This window comes from Ascaphus truei, chromosome 2, assembly GCF_040206685.1.
Source record: "Ascaphus truei isolate aAscTru1 chromosome 2, aAscTru1.hap1, whole genome shotgun sequence".
NCBI classification, from domain to species: Eukaryota; Metazoa; Chordata; class Amphibia; order Anura; family Ascaphidae; genus Ascaphus; species Ascaphus truei.
This window is the reverse complement of record NC_134484.1, coordinates 320,450,070-320,466,357: the sequence shown is the minus strand read 5'-3', so window position 1 is coordinate 320,466,357 and position 16,288 is coordinate 320,450,070. Positions and strand designations below refer to the sequence as shown.

The 16,288-nt window shown below is 42.6% G+C and overlaps 1 protein-coding gene across 6 annotated transcripts in view; it reads left to right on the top strand.

Annotated features, from left to right (window-relative positions):
• The window catches only part of PDE1C (phosphodiesterase 1C), a 1,267,836-nt gene that overhangs the window by 1,152,693 nt on the left and 98,855 nt on the right, over positions 1–16,288 (top strand). For all 6 annotated transcript variants that reach the window (XM_075586551.1, XM_075586550.1, XM_075586552.1 and 3 more), the window contains one exon: positions 13,772–13,892. In XM_075586551.1, coding sequence (XP_075442666.1) covers positions 13,772–13,892 — 121 coding nt within the window. The remainder of the gene's footprint in view (positions 1–13,771; positions 13,893–16,288) is intronic.

The window sequence follows — 16,288 nt, the reverse complement described above, 5'->3', positions numbered from 1 at the left end:
TGGCATGTCACATGAATAAAGGGCCGTTCCTTTTCCCCTACAGCTAAGTTTAATCATTAGAAATACTAACCAATTCGCACATAAACTTCTGCAACACTTTTTAGCATGAAACGCGTAGGTGGTGCGTTTTTTATCGCTTTGTCCATGAGACTTCAGTACATTTTTATTGGGGTCACCTCATGATCGTTTGTTTTTTTTTCGTACGGTTGTGCTCCGTTTTTCATCTTACTACTTTAGATCTTCTTCGCTTCAGATCGGCACACCTTGGATCTGCCTGGACTCTAGAACGGATGGAGGGCATGAAAAAGGTATTGGCCTTATACATATTTTACCCATCCTCCTGAACATATGCCATTTGGATTGTGAAGGTACAGGTACAGTATGCCATCGTGTGTGATGACTGGGTTCAGTCTCACTAGGCATTTTTTCCTCTGTTTTTATTAAGGATTACACAGATTATACTAGATAAACACTGCTATTTACACAGATGAGCACTTCATAGCCTGAGCACCATTTAAATCTTGAACCTCTTCATTTAAATATGGAACCTGCAAAGTCTGCCCCTACATTCTCCCAACAAAATCATTCTCCAACTGGAATGATACAAAGCAATTTAATATTGGTCACTTCAACTGCAAAGCACAGGTGTAATATACTAGGCATCTTGCAAATGTGGCATGAAATATGTGAGGAAAATCCGCCGTGAATTTAGACGCCATCTTCTAGAATATGTGTGATCTGTTGGAAATTACCTTGAGACCGCCCTGGCATGTCACATGAATAATGCCCACAAGGGAGACCTCAAAGGCTTAAAGTTCTGCGGGATCGACTGTGACGGTGAAGAGGTAGCCAGGCTCACTAATAAATGTTAAGCCCGTTTGGTTACCTCTGATCCATGTTTTGGGGTTCAGGAGTGTCAGCTCTTTGACCCAACTGTTGTAAAAGCATTACCTTTAATTAGGCGACAATAAATAATTTTAGTGTTTTTAACTTTCATGGGATGCCAGCAAGCAGGGATTGCTGTGGTTTGTGTTTCTTTGCGGAGAAAGTGTTGTCAGATTGTGTATATCTTGTCAGGGCCCAGAGTTGCTGGTTCCCCTAAAATTGTACCCAGGAATCAGGTAGGATGCCTGGCTGCATGTAGACACATTCTCGCCAAAATCTCCCCTTGAAGACGCTTGCGCAACTCACAACTAGGGGTCCCTGCTTTAGCACAGCCCAGAAAGGTAAATGGGGCATAGGGATGTGAGGTGTCCCTGAAACAGTCAAGGGGTCCCTAGGTTATGGGGATTCCCATTAAATGCCTAGGTCACCCAGAACTGGTATAGGGGTTCTGGGGGTACTCCAACCATCTACAAGGTTGTGAGGGGACTTTTAAAAGTCCAGTCCTAAGTTTATTGTATAGAGTGTGGGGAATATGTCTAGTAAGAAATAACGTGCAGCTTTTTATTCTATGTCCCATAACCAACAGACTTAGGCTATTTTTAAAGTATATATTGTATGGAACTGTGTGTTTTAAAACATATGCTTGTGCACAGAGATGAGCTGGGACATTCAGAGCCAGTGTTCTAAGTGAGCCAGTGGGCTACCAACTTGGGTGCCATTGAGTCTACTCATACGGTGGAGATGAAAGCCACAGAGGATATGTCTAAGGTGTCAAGACCATTTGGACAGGAGGGAAGGACAAGTATCCACATCCTGAGATCATTAGATGTCCTTTGCATTTCCATAGATCCCACCAGACTGGCAGGAGCCTTTCACTGTGGGTGGCATTGAGGGAACCAGGGCCAGAAGTGCCAAATTGCCCATGCCCCTTGGTTCATTCAGATTTCCAGGTAACCCTGTTGTGTCTACCAGCTTGTCCCTGGTGGCGAAGAAATGTCTCACGCTTTGGATTGGGCTATAGTATTTTTTGAATGAAAGTCAAAGGTATTATAACCCCTTGCGCCCATTAGATAGAGGGCTTTCCAGTGTTCCCCAAGGTCTCTCAAAGTTCTCTCAAAGTTTTCTAAGATTCTGAGCACCAAGTGAATTCCAGCCCTTTGGAGAGAGAGGGGAGCTGTGGCGTTTGGACTGCAGGTTGATTTCAGTTCCAAGACTTTTTAGGGTAAGCTTTGGATTGATATGCCCCTACACCTAGGAAAGAATAGTTTTTCAACCCCAATTCCCAAGTAAGTGTGTCTTTTTGCTGTAGTTTGTGTAACATTGTGTGTTTGCTTTATCCTGTGAATAAATTTACAATTTATTTCATTGACTTGCTTTGCTCAATGCATGATCCTGGTAAAAAGGTGTAAATGACCTGGTCTCCCGTGACATCGACCATCTCACCACTGGTCCCATAAAGGGCGACTAGAACAGGATTTTCCTGCAGCGAGAGTGTTGTTGGCTTTATGACCTACACACATTAAGTCCCAATGTCCTGAATGAAGGCTTCCAGTATTCATCATTTCTATAGCCCATGTCATGCACACTGTCCATTGGGTCATTCATTTTAGGTTCACGTTGCTTTCGAACTTCTGTGTGCATCCAAGTGTGGATGGCAGTACACACTGCTATTGATACCTCCATCATGAGCAATATCACACATATTGTGTTTTGCCTATTCCATCGTAATTAATTTATTATGTCAACTACCCTCTTTTGATATCTATTTTGTTGTAATATTGACAGTGCCACTGTGGACAGTCTACCTTTACAGAAGAACAAGCATTGTACCCTTCCTGACATTATTGTTGCTATGTCCATCACCTATTGGCCACCACTAGGATAGTGAAATACCAAAAGGATGTCAGTGTTTTCACCTTAATGTCTAAAGACAAGCAAGACCAAGCAGCGTCTCTTAGCTGGGCTTCCTCCACTTGCCGGCAAATTAGGGCCAGCACGGCAAGAGTTAATCTTCTTGTTCACACATCTGACTTCTCTCCGCCACTTAGGGGAGGAGACTAAAAATAATATAGGGGATGGGATCTTACACTTTGAAATTTATAAAATACAGTACGTCAGGATAAGCCGACGTCACGTGATGTCTCACACATTAGCGACGTGCACTCCGTTGATCACATCTAAGCGGGCAATCCCAATCTGTACACAGAAGTCTCACTGCAGAACCTTCGGCTCCCGTTCGTACTTATTTTCAGTAGGTGATACTCAGCGATGCATATTGGCTGTACCTAGGGATATGTCAGCCGATTTTGATAAACATACCTTGCCCTTTCCTCTGTCCTCACCTTCCGTTTTACTGTAGGGTGATGTATGTAGGGCAAGTTTATTATTTATTTAACTATTTATCGGTCAGTCCGTGACACCTAATCTGAGATTTCACTACTGGATGTCATTACTTACTTAGGCTGCTATCCTACAAGCAGTAGTTAACTGCAGGGCACTGCACACTGCCTTGTATTTGTTCGTAAACAAATGTAAACAAAATTCTACTTACACTGAAATCTGAAACTTAATTTGGCTTGTTCAAGCAGAATAACTTCACTCGTAATTGACTCTGACATTTTGGAATACTTTGAGTGGTACTGTACTCCTAGAAAAGGCAGAATGTGGCAAAGCTGATGCTATAAATAGCCATTGCAGCTTGTCACATTCCAATTTATGACATATTTAGCGTGTGTGTGTGTGTGTGTGTGTGTGTGTGTGTGTGTGTGTGTACTGCACCGACACACTTTATTCGAGCAAATACCCAGTATGTACCTGGCAGATACCTGGAATGCGCCGCTCCTCACCTCTGACAAGCCCCGTTGCGTTTGCCTTCCCAGCCTGGGTTCATGCCTGGCTGACGGGCGGCTGATCTGTTAAATGATAATGATTAGGATTTAATAGGCTGCAATGCTTCGCGTGTCTACCAGATGGCATAAATTCATGAATTGTAATGCAGTATATATATATATATACTGTGCAGTATTGCAGCCAGCGGTAATAAAATGCTTCAATCCCTGCCTGGAAAATACCTCAATGCACTCGGGCAGAAAACAGTCACAAACCTCAATACACCCGGGTATACCCGAATTCGTGGGACTAGCCGAGCTCGAATAAAGTGTGTCGCCAGTGTATATATATATATATCTCTATAAAAACACAGAAAAAACAGGCGCACTCATAGCGTAAAAGGTATAACAATATATTTATGGAGTCAAGGATTTAAAAATGCACACTCACAAACATAGCTTAATAAAAAGCATTTTTGAGTAAAACTCAGCCGGCAGACGCAGGAACCCGGTAGCAGATGACTTTGGTATTGTGTCCGGTGTAGGTACACTGCAGTAGCCTCTATGGACACCTCCGGAGCCCGGGGAACACGAGGGACACCGCCTTCCTCTCAATCCTGCGTCACACAGTGAGTACTCAGCTCCAGATACCGCGAGAACTCAGTGACGTCAGTGGATTCGACCGGAAAAAGTTCCCATGTATGCAACGAGTGGACAGCTGAGAGTAATACTTCCAAAAACGCAATAAATTGCTGTAGCAAGCCAGTGAGTGGAAATAGAATAAAACTTGGCAGCAAACCTCCACACAACACTCTCTGAGAGTGTTGTGTGGAGATTTACTGCCCAGTTTTATTATATTTCCACTCACTGGCTTGCTACAGCAATTTATTGCGTTTTTGGAAGTCCACTGACGTCACTGAGTTCTCGCGGTATCTGGAGCTGTGTACTCACTGTGTGACGCAGGATTGAGAGGAAGGCGGCGTCCCTCGTGTTCCCCGGGCTCCGGAGGTGTCCATAGAGGCTGCTGCAGTGTACCTACACCGGACACTATACCAAAGTCATCTGCTACCGGGTTCCTGCGTCTGGCTGGCTGAGTTTTACTCAAAAATGCTTTTTATTAAGCTATGTTTGTGAGTGTGCATTTTTAAATCCTTGACTCCATAAATATATTGTTATACCTTTTACGCTATGAGTGCGCCTGTTTTTTCTGTGTTTTTATAGATATCTTCAAAGAAGTGGTGTTCCCTTCAATCGGGCTGCAGAGACTCTTTTGGATAGCAATTGGAGCATTTTTTAGGATTTGTATATTTTTTATTATATATTTTTTCTGGACTTTTCATGTTATTTTAATATGTTTGTGTATTGTTTGTACTATGTTTCTCCACCTTGTATAGTATAGGTTTTTTTTCATCATTTATATTCATTTAGTGGTTTAGGTTGGCGCCATTTTTCTTTTTGTTGTGTTATATATATATACCAGATTGGCGGTGATATTTATCACAAATTGCTTTTAAATTACTTACCCTTGTGAGTGAATTTTCCCCCCCCTTCCTATTTCAAATTAAATGTACCTTTTTACGCTATGGGGTGTGCGCTCTCTCTCTTCTTTTTCTCACATATATATATATATATATATATATATATATATATTCCCCCCCCCCTTCCTATTTCAAATAAAATGTACCTTTTTACGCTATGGGGTGTGCGCTCTCTCTCTTCTTTTTCTCATATATATATATATATATGAGAAAAAGAAGAGAGAGAGCGCACACCCCATAGCGTAAAAAGGTACATTTAATTTGAAATAGGAAGGGGGGGGGGGAATTCACTCACAAGGGTAAGTAATTTAAAAGCAATTTGTGATAAATATCACCGCCAATCTGGTCAATCTGCATCCAGGAGCCACAGTTCAACTCTCCCTTGATGCTGCAGAGATGGTAGCTGGTGCAGAGATCCACAGGCTCCTTGAAACAGTCAAAACCAATTTGCAGGAGTTCCAGAGAGTCTCTCCTATGGTAGCTGGCCGAAATTCTAATCCGCGCTCGATGTGGCCTCGTCGTGCGCATGCGTGATGGCGTAATGTCGCCCGTAACGCTCCCTGACGCGTTTCGGCACATACAAGCGACTTTCTCAAAGTTCATAGGTGTCCATGAATATGTTGGCATAGGAAGGTGCCATATTTGAGCCCATGGCTGTGCACATAAGTTGTAGGTAATATGACCTATCAAAGTGGAAGTACCCAGACAGTGCGGTCACCAGGGTTACTCAGACCTGAGATACATTTCTACATTATCACAGTATGTGACCTCATCTACTGGCCTTACAGACTATTATTTTGGAGCCACCTACAGTTAATTACTTGCTATTAGGTACATACAGAGCACAAACACTGGGGGGGCCCTTCCCCCCCCGCCTCCCTACTATCTGCATCAGTATATATACCGCGGGTATGAGGGGGGAGGGAAAAGGGAAAGTAGTAGGGAACCTCTGCTCAGCTATTAGTGTATAAATAGTAATATAGATACGGTGTTGTACTGAGAAATGTGCAGTAGATATACCAAAGAAAGAAAGTACTCAGTTTGAATTAGCACTCAGGTATCAGTAATGGTGAATGTCTATATTAAAAATAATCTTTATTAGAATACATATAATTAAAATAAATGGTGCAATGAAATGAGTAAAAAGGGGAGCAAAAATAAGGGGTTGGTTTCCTATAGGAGCTTGGAACTGTAGTTTAAGTAGTAGTATTACAGTCCCATAAGTAGCTCTCCTACGGTATAGTTTATGTTCTATATCATTGTGATCATAGTGTTCAACCCTTATTGTAGTGTTCAACCCTTAAGCAAACACGGTTTTCTCAGAACAATATGAGAAATATACTGAGAACATTATCATGTGGCTAAGATACATCGATGATGTGCTGCTATTATGGCACGGAGATGAAAAAACTCTCCAGGAGTTTATGGGTATCCTAAACAATAATCGGATTAACCTCAAACTTAAGGTTGAATATGATCTTTATGAAATCAACTTTCTTGATCTCAAGATTCAGAGAGGTCTACAGATTGAGCTACAGACCAGAATTTACAGAAAAGAGACATCAACCAACAGCCTTCTTCTGGCTAGTAGCCATCATCCCAAAAATTTGATCAGGGGGATACCAGTGGGACAGTTTCTACGCTTGCGTAGCAACTGCTCATCTATGGAGTCCTTTGAAGTAGAAGCCAATAAAATGAATGAACGGTTTCTACAGAGGGGCTACTCTAACAAAATAGTGAGAAGAGCCTATAAACGAGCTAAATCCACAACCAGACATCAGCTTCTGCAGGATAAAGTCCAAATAGACCAAAGTAAACACATACGGGTTATTGGTACCTATAACAAAAAATGGCAAAATATAAATTCCATTTTTAGGAAACATTGGCATATCCTGACCGCAGACTCAGATCTCCAAGCAGTCCTTAAACCCTATCCCAGCATTACCAGCAGGTGCCCAGAAAATCTAAGGGACATACTGACACATAGTCATTTTGAAGAACATACCATTCCTACATGGTTACCTTCAAGACATCTAGGTACATACAAATGCACAAAATGTCGAGCCTGTCATTACATCAAAACTACCAAGAAATGTAAAAATTGGAATGATTCAAAAACATTCAGTATCAGAACATTCATCAACTGTAACACCATAGGTGTGATCTACCAAATCGAATGCTCATGTACAAAAAAATACATAGGCAAAACAAAAAGACAATTAAAAAAACGGATTCTAGAACATCTAGGAGATATCAGAAATAAACTTGATAAATCCGTTGCACGCCATGTACACGAACACCACAATCGAGATCAAAATGTTCTGAAATTTCTTGGTATAGATCATCCGAATCTGGGCATTAGGGGAGGAGATTGGGACCAATTACTTCTGCGTCGTGAGGCTAGGAGGATTTATAACCTGGGGACATTGTCACCAAAAGGACTCAATGAGGGTCTACTTTTCAATTCTTTCATCTAACTATGGATTCAACATCGTATACATATATGGTCTGTATGTAGCACCTAAATCTAATACAACATAGCCAGCTCATATATGTATATAGCTAATGTATATAACACTATGAGATAACAATTTATCTTTCTCATTTAGCTACTTTACATATATCAACAGGAGATATACGTGTCTCCAATCACAGACATCCTTCAATTACATTTTTACACCAATCAATGCAATGCATGATGTATTTAAGTATCCAATAGGATTGCATCTTCTTACCTGCCTGAGAGTCTTGACAAAGCTTAACAAGCGATACGATTGTCGACGGAGGCACTTTTATTCACAACTGTTGCAGTGTCAGACTCTACACATATATAGCAAGGTGTGTTCTACTATTTAACTCTAAGGCTGCGATTTATGAGGTGAAAGGCTCTGAACGCCATTGATACAATTTAACATCTAGAATCTCTGACATTTAACTCAGGGGGCTACCAGCATAGACGCAGGACTCACCTCTACGCATAGCCCTGCCATACAGAGTCTCACAGCTGATACTCAGGAGGTGAGAGACTCAGTGATTAGTATAGAGTGTATAGAGTGTGGGGAGGCAGGGCGCTGGTCTCACTGCCCGGCGGAGCATATGTTTGGGGACATCGATCGCAGCCACACGCCGGGAGAACCAACAGCTCAGCTGGTTCTGATTCTTTCCCCAGCTGCAGACAGAGCTACGATATCTTCCTAGCAGCTTACGGGCTACGGGTGCTGGTCCCTCTCTTCCCCTTGTAACACAGCTTATCACGGCAGCTCTATTGCTGCTGGATTTCACTGCGCACAATTAGTCACAACAACTAGAGCTACTACACTATATATACTTTCTCCCGTGGCCAGGAGGTAGTATTATTAGTATCCATTACGGAGACTGCAGCCTTCATTACTGAGGACTTATCTAGTTATCTGACGCTGCCACATCATTAGACCGATAGTAGATCGCTACTTCTAGACCCCTAATATCATTAGTATAGCTTTAGATTGCCACTCAGAGAGCATTTCAGTATACAATAAGGGTTGAACACTATGATCACAATGATATAGAACATAGACTATACCGTAGGAGAGCTACTTATGGGACTGTAATACTACTACTTAAACTACAGTTCCAAGCTCCTATAAGAAACCAACCCCTTATTTTTGCTCCCCTTTTTACTCATGTCATTGCACCATTTATTTTAATTATATGTATTCTAATAAAGATTATTTTTAATATAGACATTCACCATTACTGATACCTGAGTGCTAATTCAAACTGAGTACTTTCTTTCTTTGGTATATCTATCTGCATCAGTAGGCTGAGACTCTGGGCACTGACACCGCTGGCGTTGAGGTTGTTTTTGGTTACCTAGATGCTTGATCCGCTGAGCTATGGTCATGTGATGGTTTCACCTCCGTCAACGTCACGATCCTGGAACTGTCAGCTACAGTATGTTTCACATACGGCTAAACTAAAACAGCCTGAAGCAACACCTATGTGGACTCCCCCTCCCTACTGCAGGATCGGGACACAGTCTCTCTATATCAGGCTCCACGTGCAGGCAGACTGCTCTATCGGTAGCCACAGGACAAAATGAGGGGAACTGCCCATGTGCACGATGGTTACCATGGTGACCGGGACACTGGCTCAATCAGGCAGCAATGACGGGACTCCACCACATGCCCACAATCAGCTGGGAGACCTCTAACTCACTGGATTGACATTTACCCTAATTAAGTGGACTCACCTGGATTTTCGCGCATTTTGTGATTGTATTGAATGATTGATGGGTGTGTGAGGCACTTGGGTTAGGGTATTTAAGGGTTTTCACTGCCATAGGTCCTTTGTACCCCCCCCCCCCTGAGAAAGATCCCATTGTGAGGATCAAAACATTGGATTTGTGTGACTAACTGCTGAATACAGTTTTTTGGACCTTACTGCTGAGTGTTGCCTTTATTTTTACCATCATCACTGGTGGTAAAGTATTCACTATATATAAATATATATATATATATATACTGTATATTGTGACAAACGGCTTACTCCGCGGCTCCGCCATCTGTCCAGGACTGCTAGAACACGGTATTTTAGGGTAGGTTAAATGACGAGGCATAACGTGCTGTTCCTTTAAACAGGCTACTGCCTGGTTTATTCAGTCCCAGGCACTGAGACTGCCACAGTGAAGGCAAAAGAAAACACAAGCAAAAGAAAACCCTGCTCATCTGAGCAATAACTTAACTTAGTTTCACCCTGACTGGGGTTGGAGCGGCTTGCCCGCTTCCAACAAACAAAAATAAGAATCTTTACAATTTGAGAAAAGGAACAGAATGAGTTAACCTGTTTGTGGAGAGGCTTTTCCCCTCTCTGCTTCCAGCAGCATTCCTGCCTCCAGTCTCTTGGGGAGAAGGAAGAGGAACCAGGAAATCAGCCTTAAAACCTGATTATTAGCAGGACAGGTGACAGAAATCAGGCAGCAGACAAACTCTGGTCTGGATCCCTCATCCCTCAGTTCCAGCAACTGTCAAACTGTGGGATGGAGTGCATATATTCTGAGGCTGCACTTTCTAGCCTAAACAGGATAGAACACAGGATAGAACACAGGCCGCTACCATATGCTGTGTTACCTGTAGGCTCACAAGGCCTAAGTCTCTGCCACAGAGAGCCTGGGGTACTCGCACAATAATTATACTGGGTGCAGCGCCTCCACCTGCGACAGCTTCCGCCAGAGGGGAAGTGGGTCTTCGCAGGACTTATATATTGTATACACAACCACACCGCAGGATACCTTAACCAATTGACTTTACTTGCAAGCAATATATCCACATACATATTTATCCGCGACCCTCCCTTGAGGAGATACTCTCATCAGCGTCACTCGACCGCCTACCCTCCCGTCTCCCTCCACCAGGTGATCCCACCCCGTGTCCAATCCCCTTGGGATAAGTCCTTCCACCCTCAAGTGAATCCGATCTCTATATTTGCGAGTGTGACTGCGCAGCCACTGTGTCCCGAATGAAACGATGGTACCGTTGGTGCACTTGGAGAATTACCTGCCAGGTACTCTGGTACCCGGTACTGCTACACTCTTCACAAAGGATCCGCGAGGGGTAGATGTCGTCCTCTCACCCACGTGGACGTCCAGGGCGATCCCACCCGGACACGTGGTGTCTTGCTAGCGGGGTCTGAGCCCGAACCTCCCGCCAATTAGAACAGTCCTGTTACTGATCGTGCAGCACCAAGGGGATCCGGAACCTCACTATGGCAAGTCCCTAGCTCCGCTTGTCTCTACTGTGACTCAGGGACTAACTGGGCCTGGGGCATGCGGCCTGCGCAGGGGGCGGTTGGCCTCCCCTACACAGAAGCTCCATCTCCTCTCCAGCAAGCTCTAACACAACGTGTGCGCGATCACCTCCTTTTCCTCCTCCACTCCCAGCTCATTGGCTCAGCTCTATCACGGGGACCCTCGGGGGCTGCTGGGACCTGTGTCTCGCTACCTTCCTCCAATCGGAGCTCTCCTCCTTCGTGGGCTTTGGCACTCTCGCCTGCGCATGCGCAACCTCTGGCCAAGTTTGTCTATACCGGTGCCAACCAAAACATGGCGTCTTGCATGACGCGGAGCCTCCGTATCGGAGTGCTCTCTATTGCAGCGCACCCTCCCCTAACAACAAGGGTGAGAAAGGGGGATCCCGGCTACATATATATTAATGTAGATTAACTAATCTCTCACCCTGTAAACATTAAAATTCAAAATCGGGTTCAGTTTCTGTTACCATATTGTTTCAGAAGTGATACAGTACATGTTAGAATAATGCATTCAAGCTGGAGGGTGGTAGGCTCAGGGCAAATGTTTGGAAGTGCTTCAACACCGAAAGGGTGGTGGAGATGTGGAATAGTGTCCCAACAGAGCTTGAACAGTAAGAGAATTAAAAAACGCATTGAATAGACATAAATATCCTAAATATGAAAGATAGTCAAAGATGGAATAGGGTCCGAAGTTTTACTAATGATAGCAAAATGCGCAGACTAGGTAGGCCAAGTTGTTTTTACCTGCCGTCAAATTCTAGACAGCTGGTCCTCGGTAGCCGTTGAACGGCTTAAGCGACGCCGCATAATGCATTCCGCTGGACGCATTATCTGATGTCGGAACCACATATCCAACGCTCACCGTCTCGGATTAACATGGACGTGCAATCTGGCGTTCAGTTATTTGATGGTGGATTGCGGGACGGATTCCGGCGGATAAGCAAAGAGCGCCTGTATTTCCATGTTTCAATTAAGAAGTGTGAATTTAGTCTGTTCTATAGTGCTAATTTATAATGTTGTTGAAAATTGGGGCGGGAGAAGGGTTAATACCTTATGTGGTGTTTTCTGTGCCACCCCACACAATAGACAACACATTTTTGCTAGATGTTATTATTATCCTCATTTATATATATCACGCCACTATATTCTGCGGCCCAGTACAATGGGGTCGGAAGACTATTTAACAATAAAATATCAAACGTTAACCCTTTGGGCTCCCTATTGTTGTAGCTAATAGATCATGGGGTCTGGCACTCCAGGGTTTCCATGACATAATAGCCACTTCCTAAAGGCCCTGCTCGATTTTCTAGAGGAGATCACTTTCTGTGCTCCACAGGATCTGTCACTAGTGGAAATGAAAAGCAGGACTTCTTTCATTCCATCATCAGTTATGGAGTGATCACGTTATCCCCTGTGGTGCCGTAGCCCCTCCAGCAATCGAAGGGTTAACATACATTGGTACAGTAGATAAGGAGGGCCAACATTATATTTATTCATTTTGTATAATAAAGAATAATAAAAAAAATGTACAAGAGATACAATAAACATTGATTTGATGAATACAGTATATAGCCTATTAATAAAAGAAAACATAAAATATAACAAGAATTTACAAGACCCAATATCTAAATAACTTTTTACATTGAAATGGCAGGCCCATTTAAAAATCTTAGTTATAAAATCATTGGCAAAATAAAATGAATCTATTCAAATACAGTAGCAATATCACCAAATTAGTTTCTTTTTGGATAACTAGAGAAGATAATACTACTATACTGTTTAACAGTGCCCCATTATTTTGGTTAAGCCCTGAGTTACCGTCACCAAACAGAAAAGTCCAAAGGAAAATGCTGATAATGGCACAAATATATAGTTTAGAGAAGTTCTCTACCAACCAGTGTCCGTCCTACGTGCAGCTAGGATATTCGTCTGCGTTTGCTTGGGGCTGTATGGCGGAATGTCATCAACCCCTACGGAGAGAGGGAACAGGAGGAATGTCGCCATACAGACCCCAGCAAACGCAGTTGCATATCCTAGCTGCACGTAGGATGGACACTGGTCAGTAGAGAACTTCTCCAAACTATATATTTGTGCCATTACCAGCATTTTCTTTTGGACTGTACCCTATTAGTGTGCATCAGCTAAGGTTAGTTTGAGGTGTTCTACCAGGGATTGTTGGAGTTTATCGTTTTAGCAAGTTATACGTACCCTGAGTGTGGTTCAGGATCATCACATCCCTTAGTACTTTGTGAGGTGCTGGACTCATTTTTATTTTGATTGACTTTATTTATGTTTTTTCACAATTTTAAAGGGAGATTTCTTAACAGGGTTAAAGGGAAGTACCATTGAACATTCTTTTTTTGCCCTTTGGGAATGGGCCTGAAGAAGGGGTCTTAACCTTGAAATATTGCCCCCTTCCCCTGCATCACCTTTTGTTTGCACACCCTTCACCTCCCCCACCCTCCCTTCCTTCCCCATTGTGGTTTTCCTTTTCACCATCCCCTTTCCCTGTTTTATCCCATTTCCCTTGTCTTTATACATATTTTGCTACTTTGACCTACTCCATCTGGGGGTGTGTGTTCTGTTCTTCATTAAATCGATTTGGCATATACCTATTTTTCATTTGTCTTTTATGAGTGCTGGGAACATTGTTTTGTATATATCTAGGCTTTATGGTTAACATTGCATATATAAATTGTTCATTATATTATCATGAATAATTTTGTTCTTTAGGTTTTATCGATTTCATCGTGGAGCCCACATTTTCTGTGTTGACGGACATGACAGAGAAGATTGTAATTCCACTCATCGATGAGGCCTCACGGGCAGGGCTCACAGGATTTAGAAGGTCTAGGTGAGTTGTTTGTAGTATAAAGAAGGTTTGGTAATAAGCAATGAATATCAGTCACTAACCAAGTCTTCTTTTACTTTCTTGTTCCTAAATTTTGTGTATGTCAATTGCCAAAAGCATGGATTTGAAAACCTTAATTACATATATTTTGCATTTGCATCCAATCTGACATGGACTTGCGGAAAACTGGTCACATTTTTACTTATACAGTATATATTTATAGCAGAAACATAGAGTCAATAAAAGTTTAGAAGTTAGTTTACATGTTCCTTTTGTAGAGGTGTCCCCGGGTACTTCAGTAACAATGGAAACATTAGTATTGAATCCAATAGAAACCTTGTGATATTCTGAGACTCGCCTTGGTATGTGGAGGTTAAGGGGAAACAGTGAGGGACCCTACATATTTACATACCCATAAACCTGACTAAGGGGCCTATGCTATAAGCCTCGATAAGCCACTTATCGAGGCCTTTTCGCCAAAAAGTCCTACTGCTATTCAGTAAGCTTCGATAAGTGGCCGACAAAGGCTTTTTCAGCATATTTTTTTTTTCCAAAATTTTTTTTGCCATGCGAGCTGCGATAAGCCACTTATCGGCAGTTTTTCACATTCGTGCAATTCTAGTAGGTTATCTGGGCTAATCAAGGCTCTAGAATGGCGATTTCCTCTGAAAATCCTCCTGCCAGGAAAAGTTGGCGTTAAGGTGGTGAGAACCTGCCGATAAGGCGGCGAGAGTGGACTTAGGAAAAAGAATGCGTTTTTCCTGCCTCGGATTGATGCCATGTGATATAGCCATGTGGTTTTAAGGATGTGATGTACCTCCCTTGGGGATGACATCACATCCTTAAAAAAAAAAGAGGCTGGCACATGATACAGCGTCCAATCGGATTGGAGCTGTACCTTCTGACCCTAAAATGTGAAGTTATAGGCAACATATAAGGCCTGTACGTCTCATTGTACCTCAAGAAGCTGACGAGACAACATCCTGTTGTGGATTTATCATGGGGCTTTGGATTGAAAGAAGTAGATAGAAGGTTAAAGAAAAGATAAAAAAAATTACAGATGAAGATAGAAGACGGTGATAGAAGATAAAAGAAAGAAGATTTTTTTTTTTACCTGATGCTGGTCTTCAAGGTGGATGTCGTTGGATTGCGGGTGATGACGTCGCGGTACGAGAGCTTGCGGATCTGCCAGGATTCGGAGGGAAGAGGAAACTGGCGCACAGTCCAATGAAGTGGGTCCCAGGATAACAAAAATAAATGTTTATTGATGTGAAAACATCCAACAAACGGAGGAGAGCAACCTCCTACGTGTTTCGAACAGTAGTTCTTTGTCAATAGCTCAGATACAGTTCTTATATTCCCTACCTTTGTTTTCCATTTTGGCGCCAAAATCAGGTAATAACCGGCGCTTCAAAGGAGCGTCACCGTCCCTATGATGCTTCCCCCATCCCATGAAGCCAAAAGCGTAGGTGGGTAGGCACTCCCCCCGCTCCGCCCCCTCCGGCGCGGCTACAGAACCTGCATCATGAGCGGTCTGCGACGCAGCAGGAGATCACCACTCCTGAACAACCCCTCCCACACTGTGAGATGAGCAGACAAGAGCAATCGATCCCAGACACGTCTTCCTCCACCGGTGGGGAAGGAGAAACTGAAGACCAGAGCAATCCATCCACGATAATGAACATCACAAGAAGGGAGAGCATGTAAGGGATTCACATCCAACTTATAGTACATTACATATGACAACAATAAAAGTTCTAATCGGAAATCTATCCAACCATCATTATCATATTATCTCCCTTGTTTAACCATAAAAATAAAAACAAAAAACACATTTATTAAATCACAATTAAAAAGCTAATCTAATGTAAAAAGAAAAATATATGAAATATTAAAAACAATGTGATGAACTTCTAAATGCTCCTAAGAGATAGAACAGAAGAATTGAGGAGAAGGGAAAGAGGGGAAAGGAAGGGGGGGGGAGAGGGAAAGGGAGGGGGGAGGGAAGGGAAAAAAAAAGGAAAGGTAAGGGAAGGGGAAAGGATTGGTCAAAAAGCAAAGAAAGAAGTTTGGAGAGAAAGAGAAAGAAGGAAAGGAGATGACAATAACAAAATTGACATAAAAAAAATCCTTCATATATCTCCATCAAGAGCCTTTACATCCAGTCAGCATAGCATATATGTAATGTAAAACATTTAGAATTGTTTAAGAAAACTCAAAGATTTAAAGATTTCAATCCATCTAATAAACAAGTATGAATAAGTATGAATATCCTAACAATTGTTTAGCATCTTCACTGGGTGAGATATGACCTGCTACAGTCTTAGCTTTTCTGAAAATGGATTTAGGGCCTGTTTGGATATAATCCTTCAACAATGTATCCATTTGTAAAACATTCC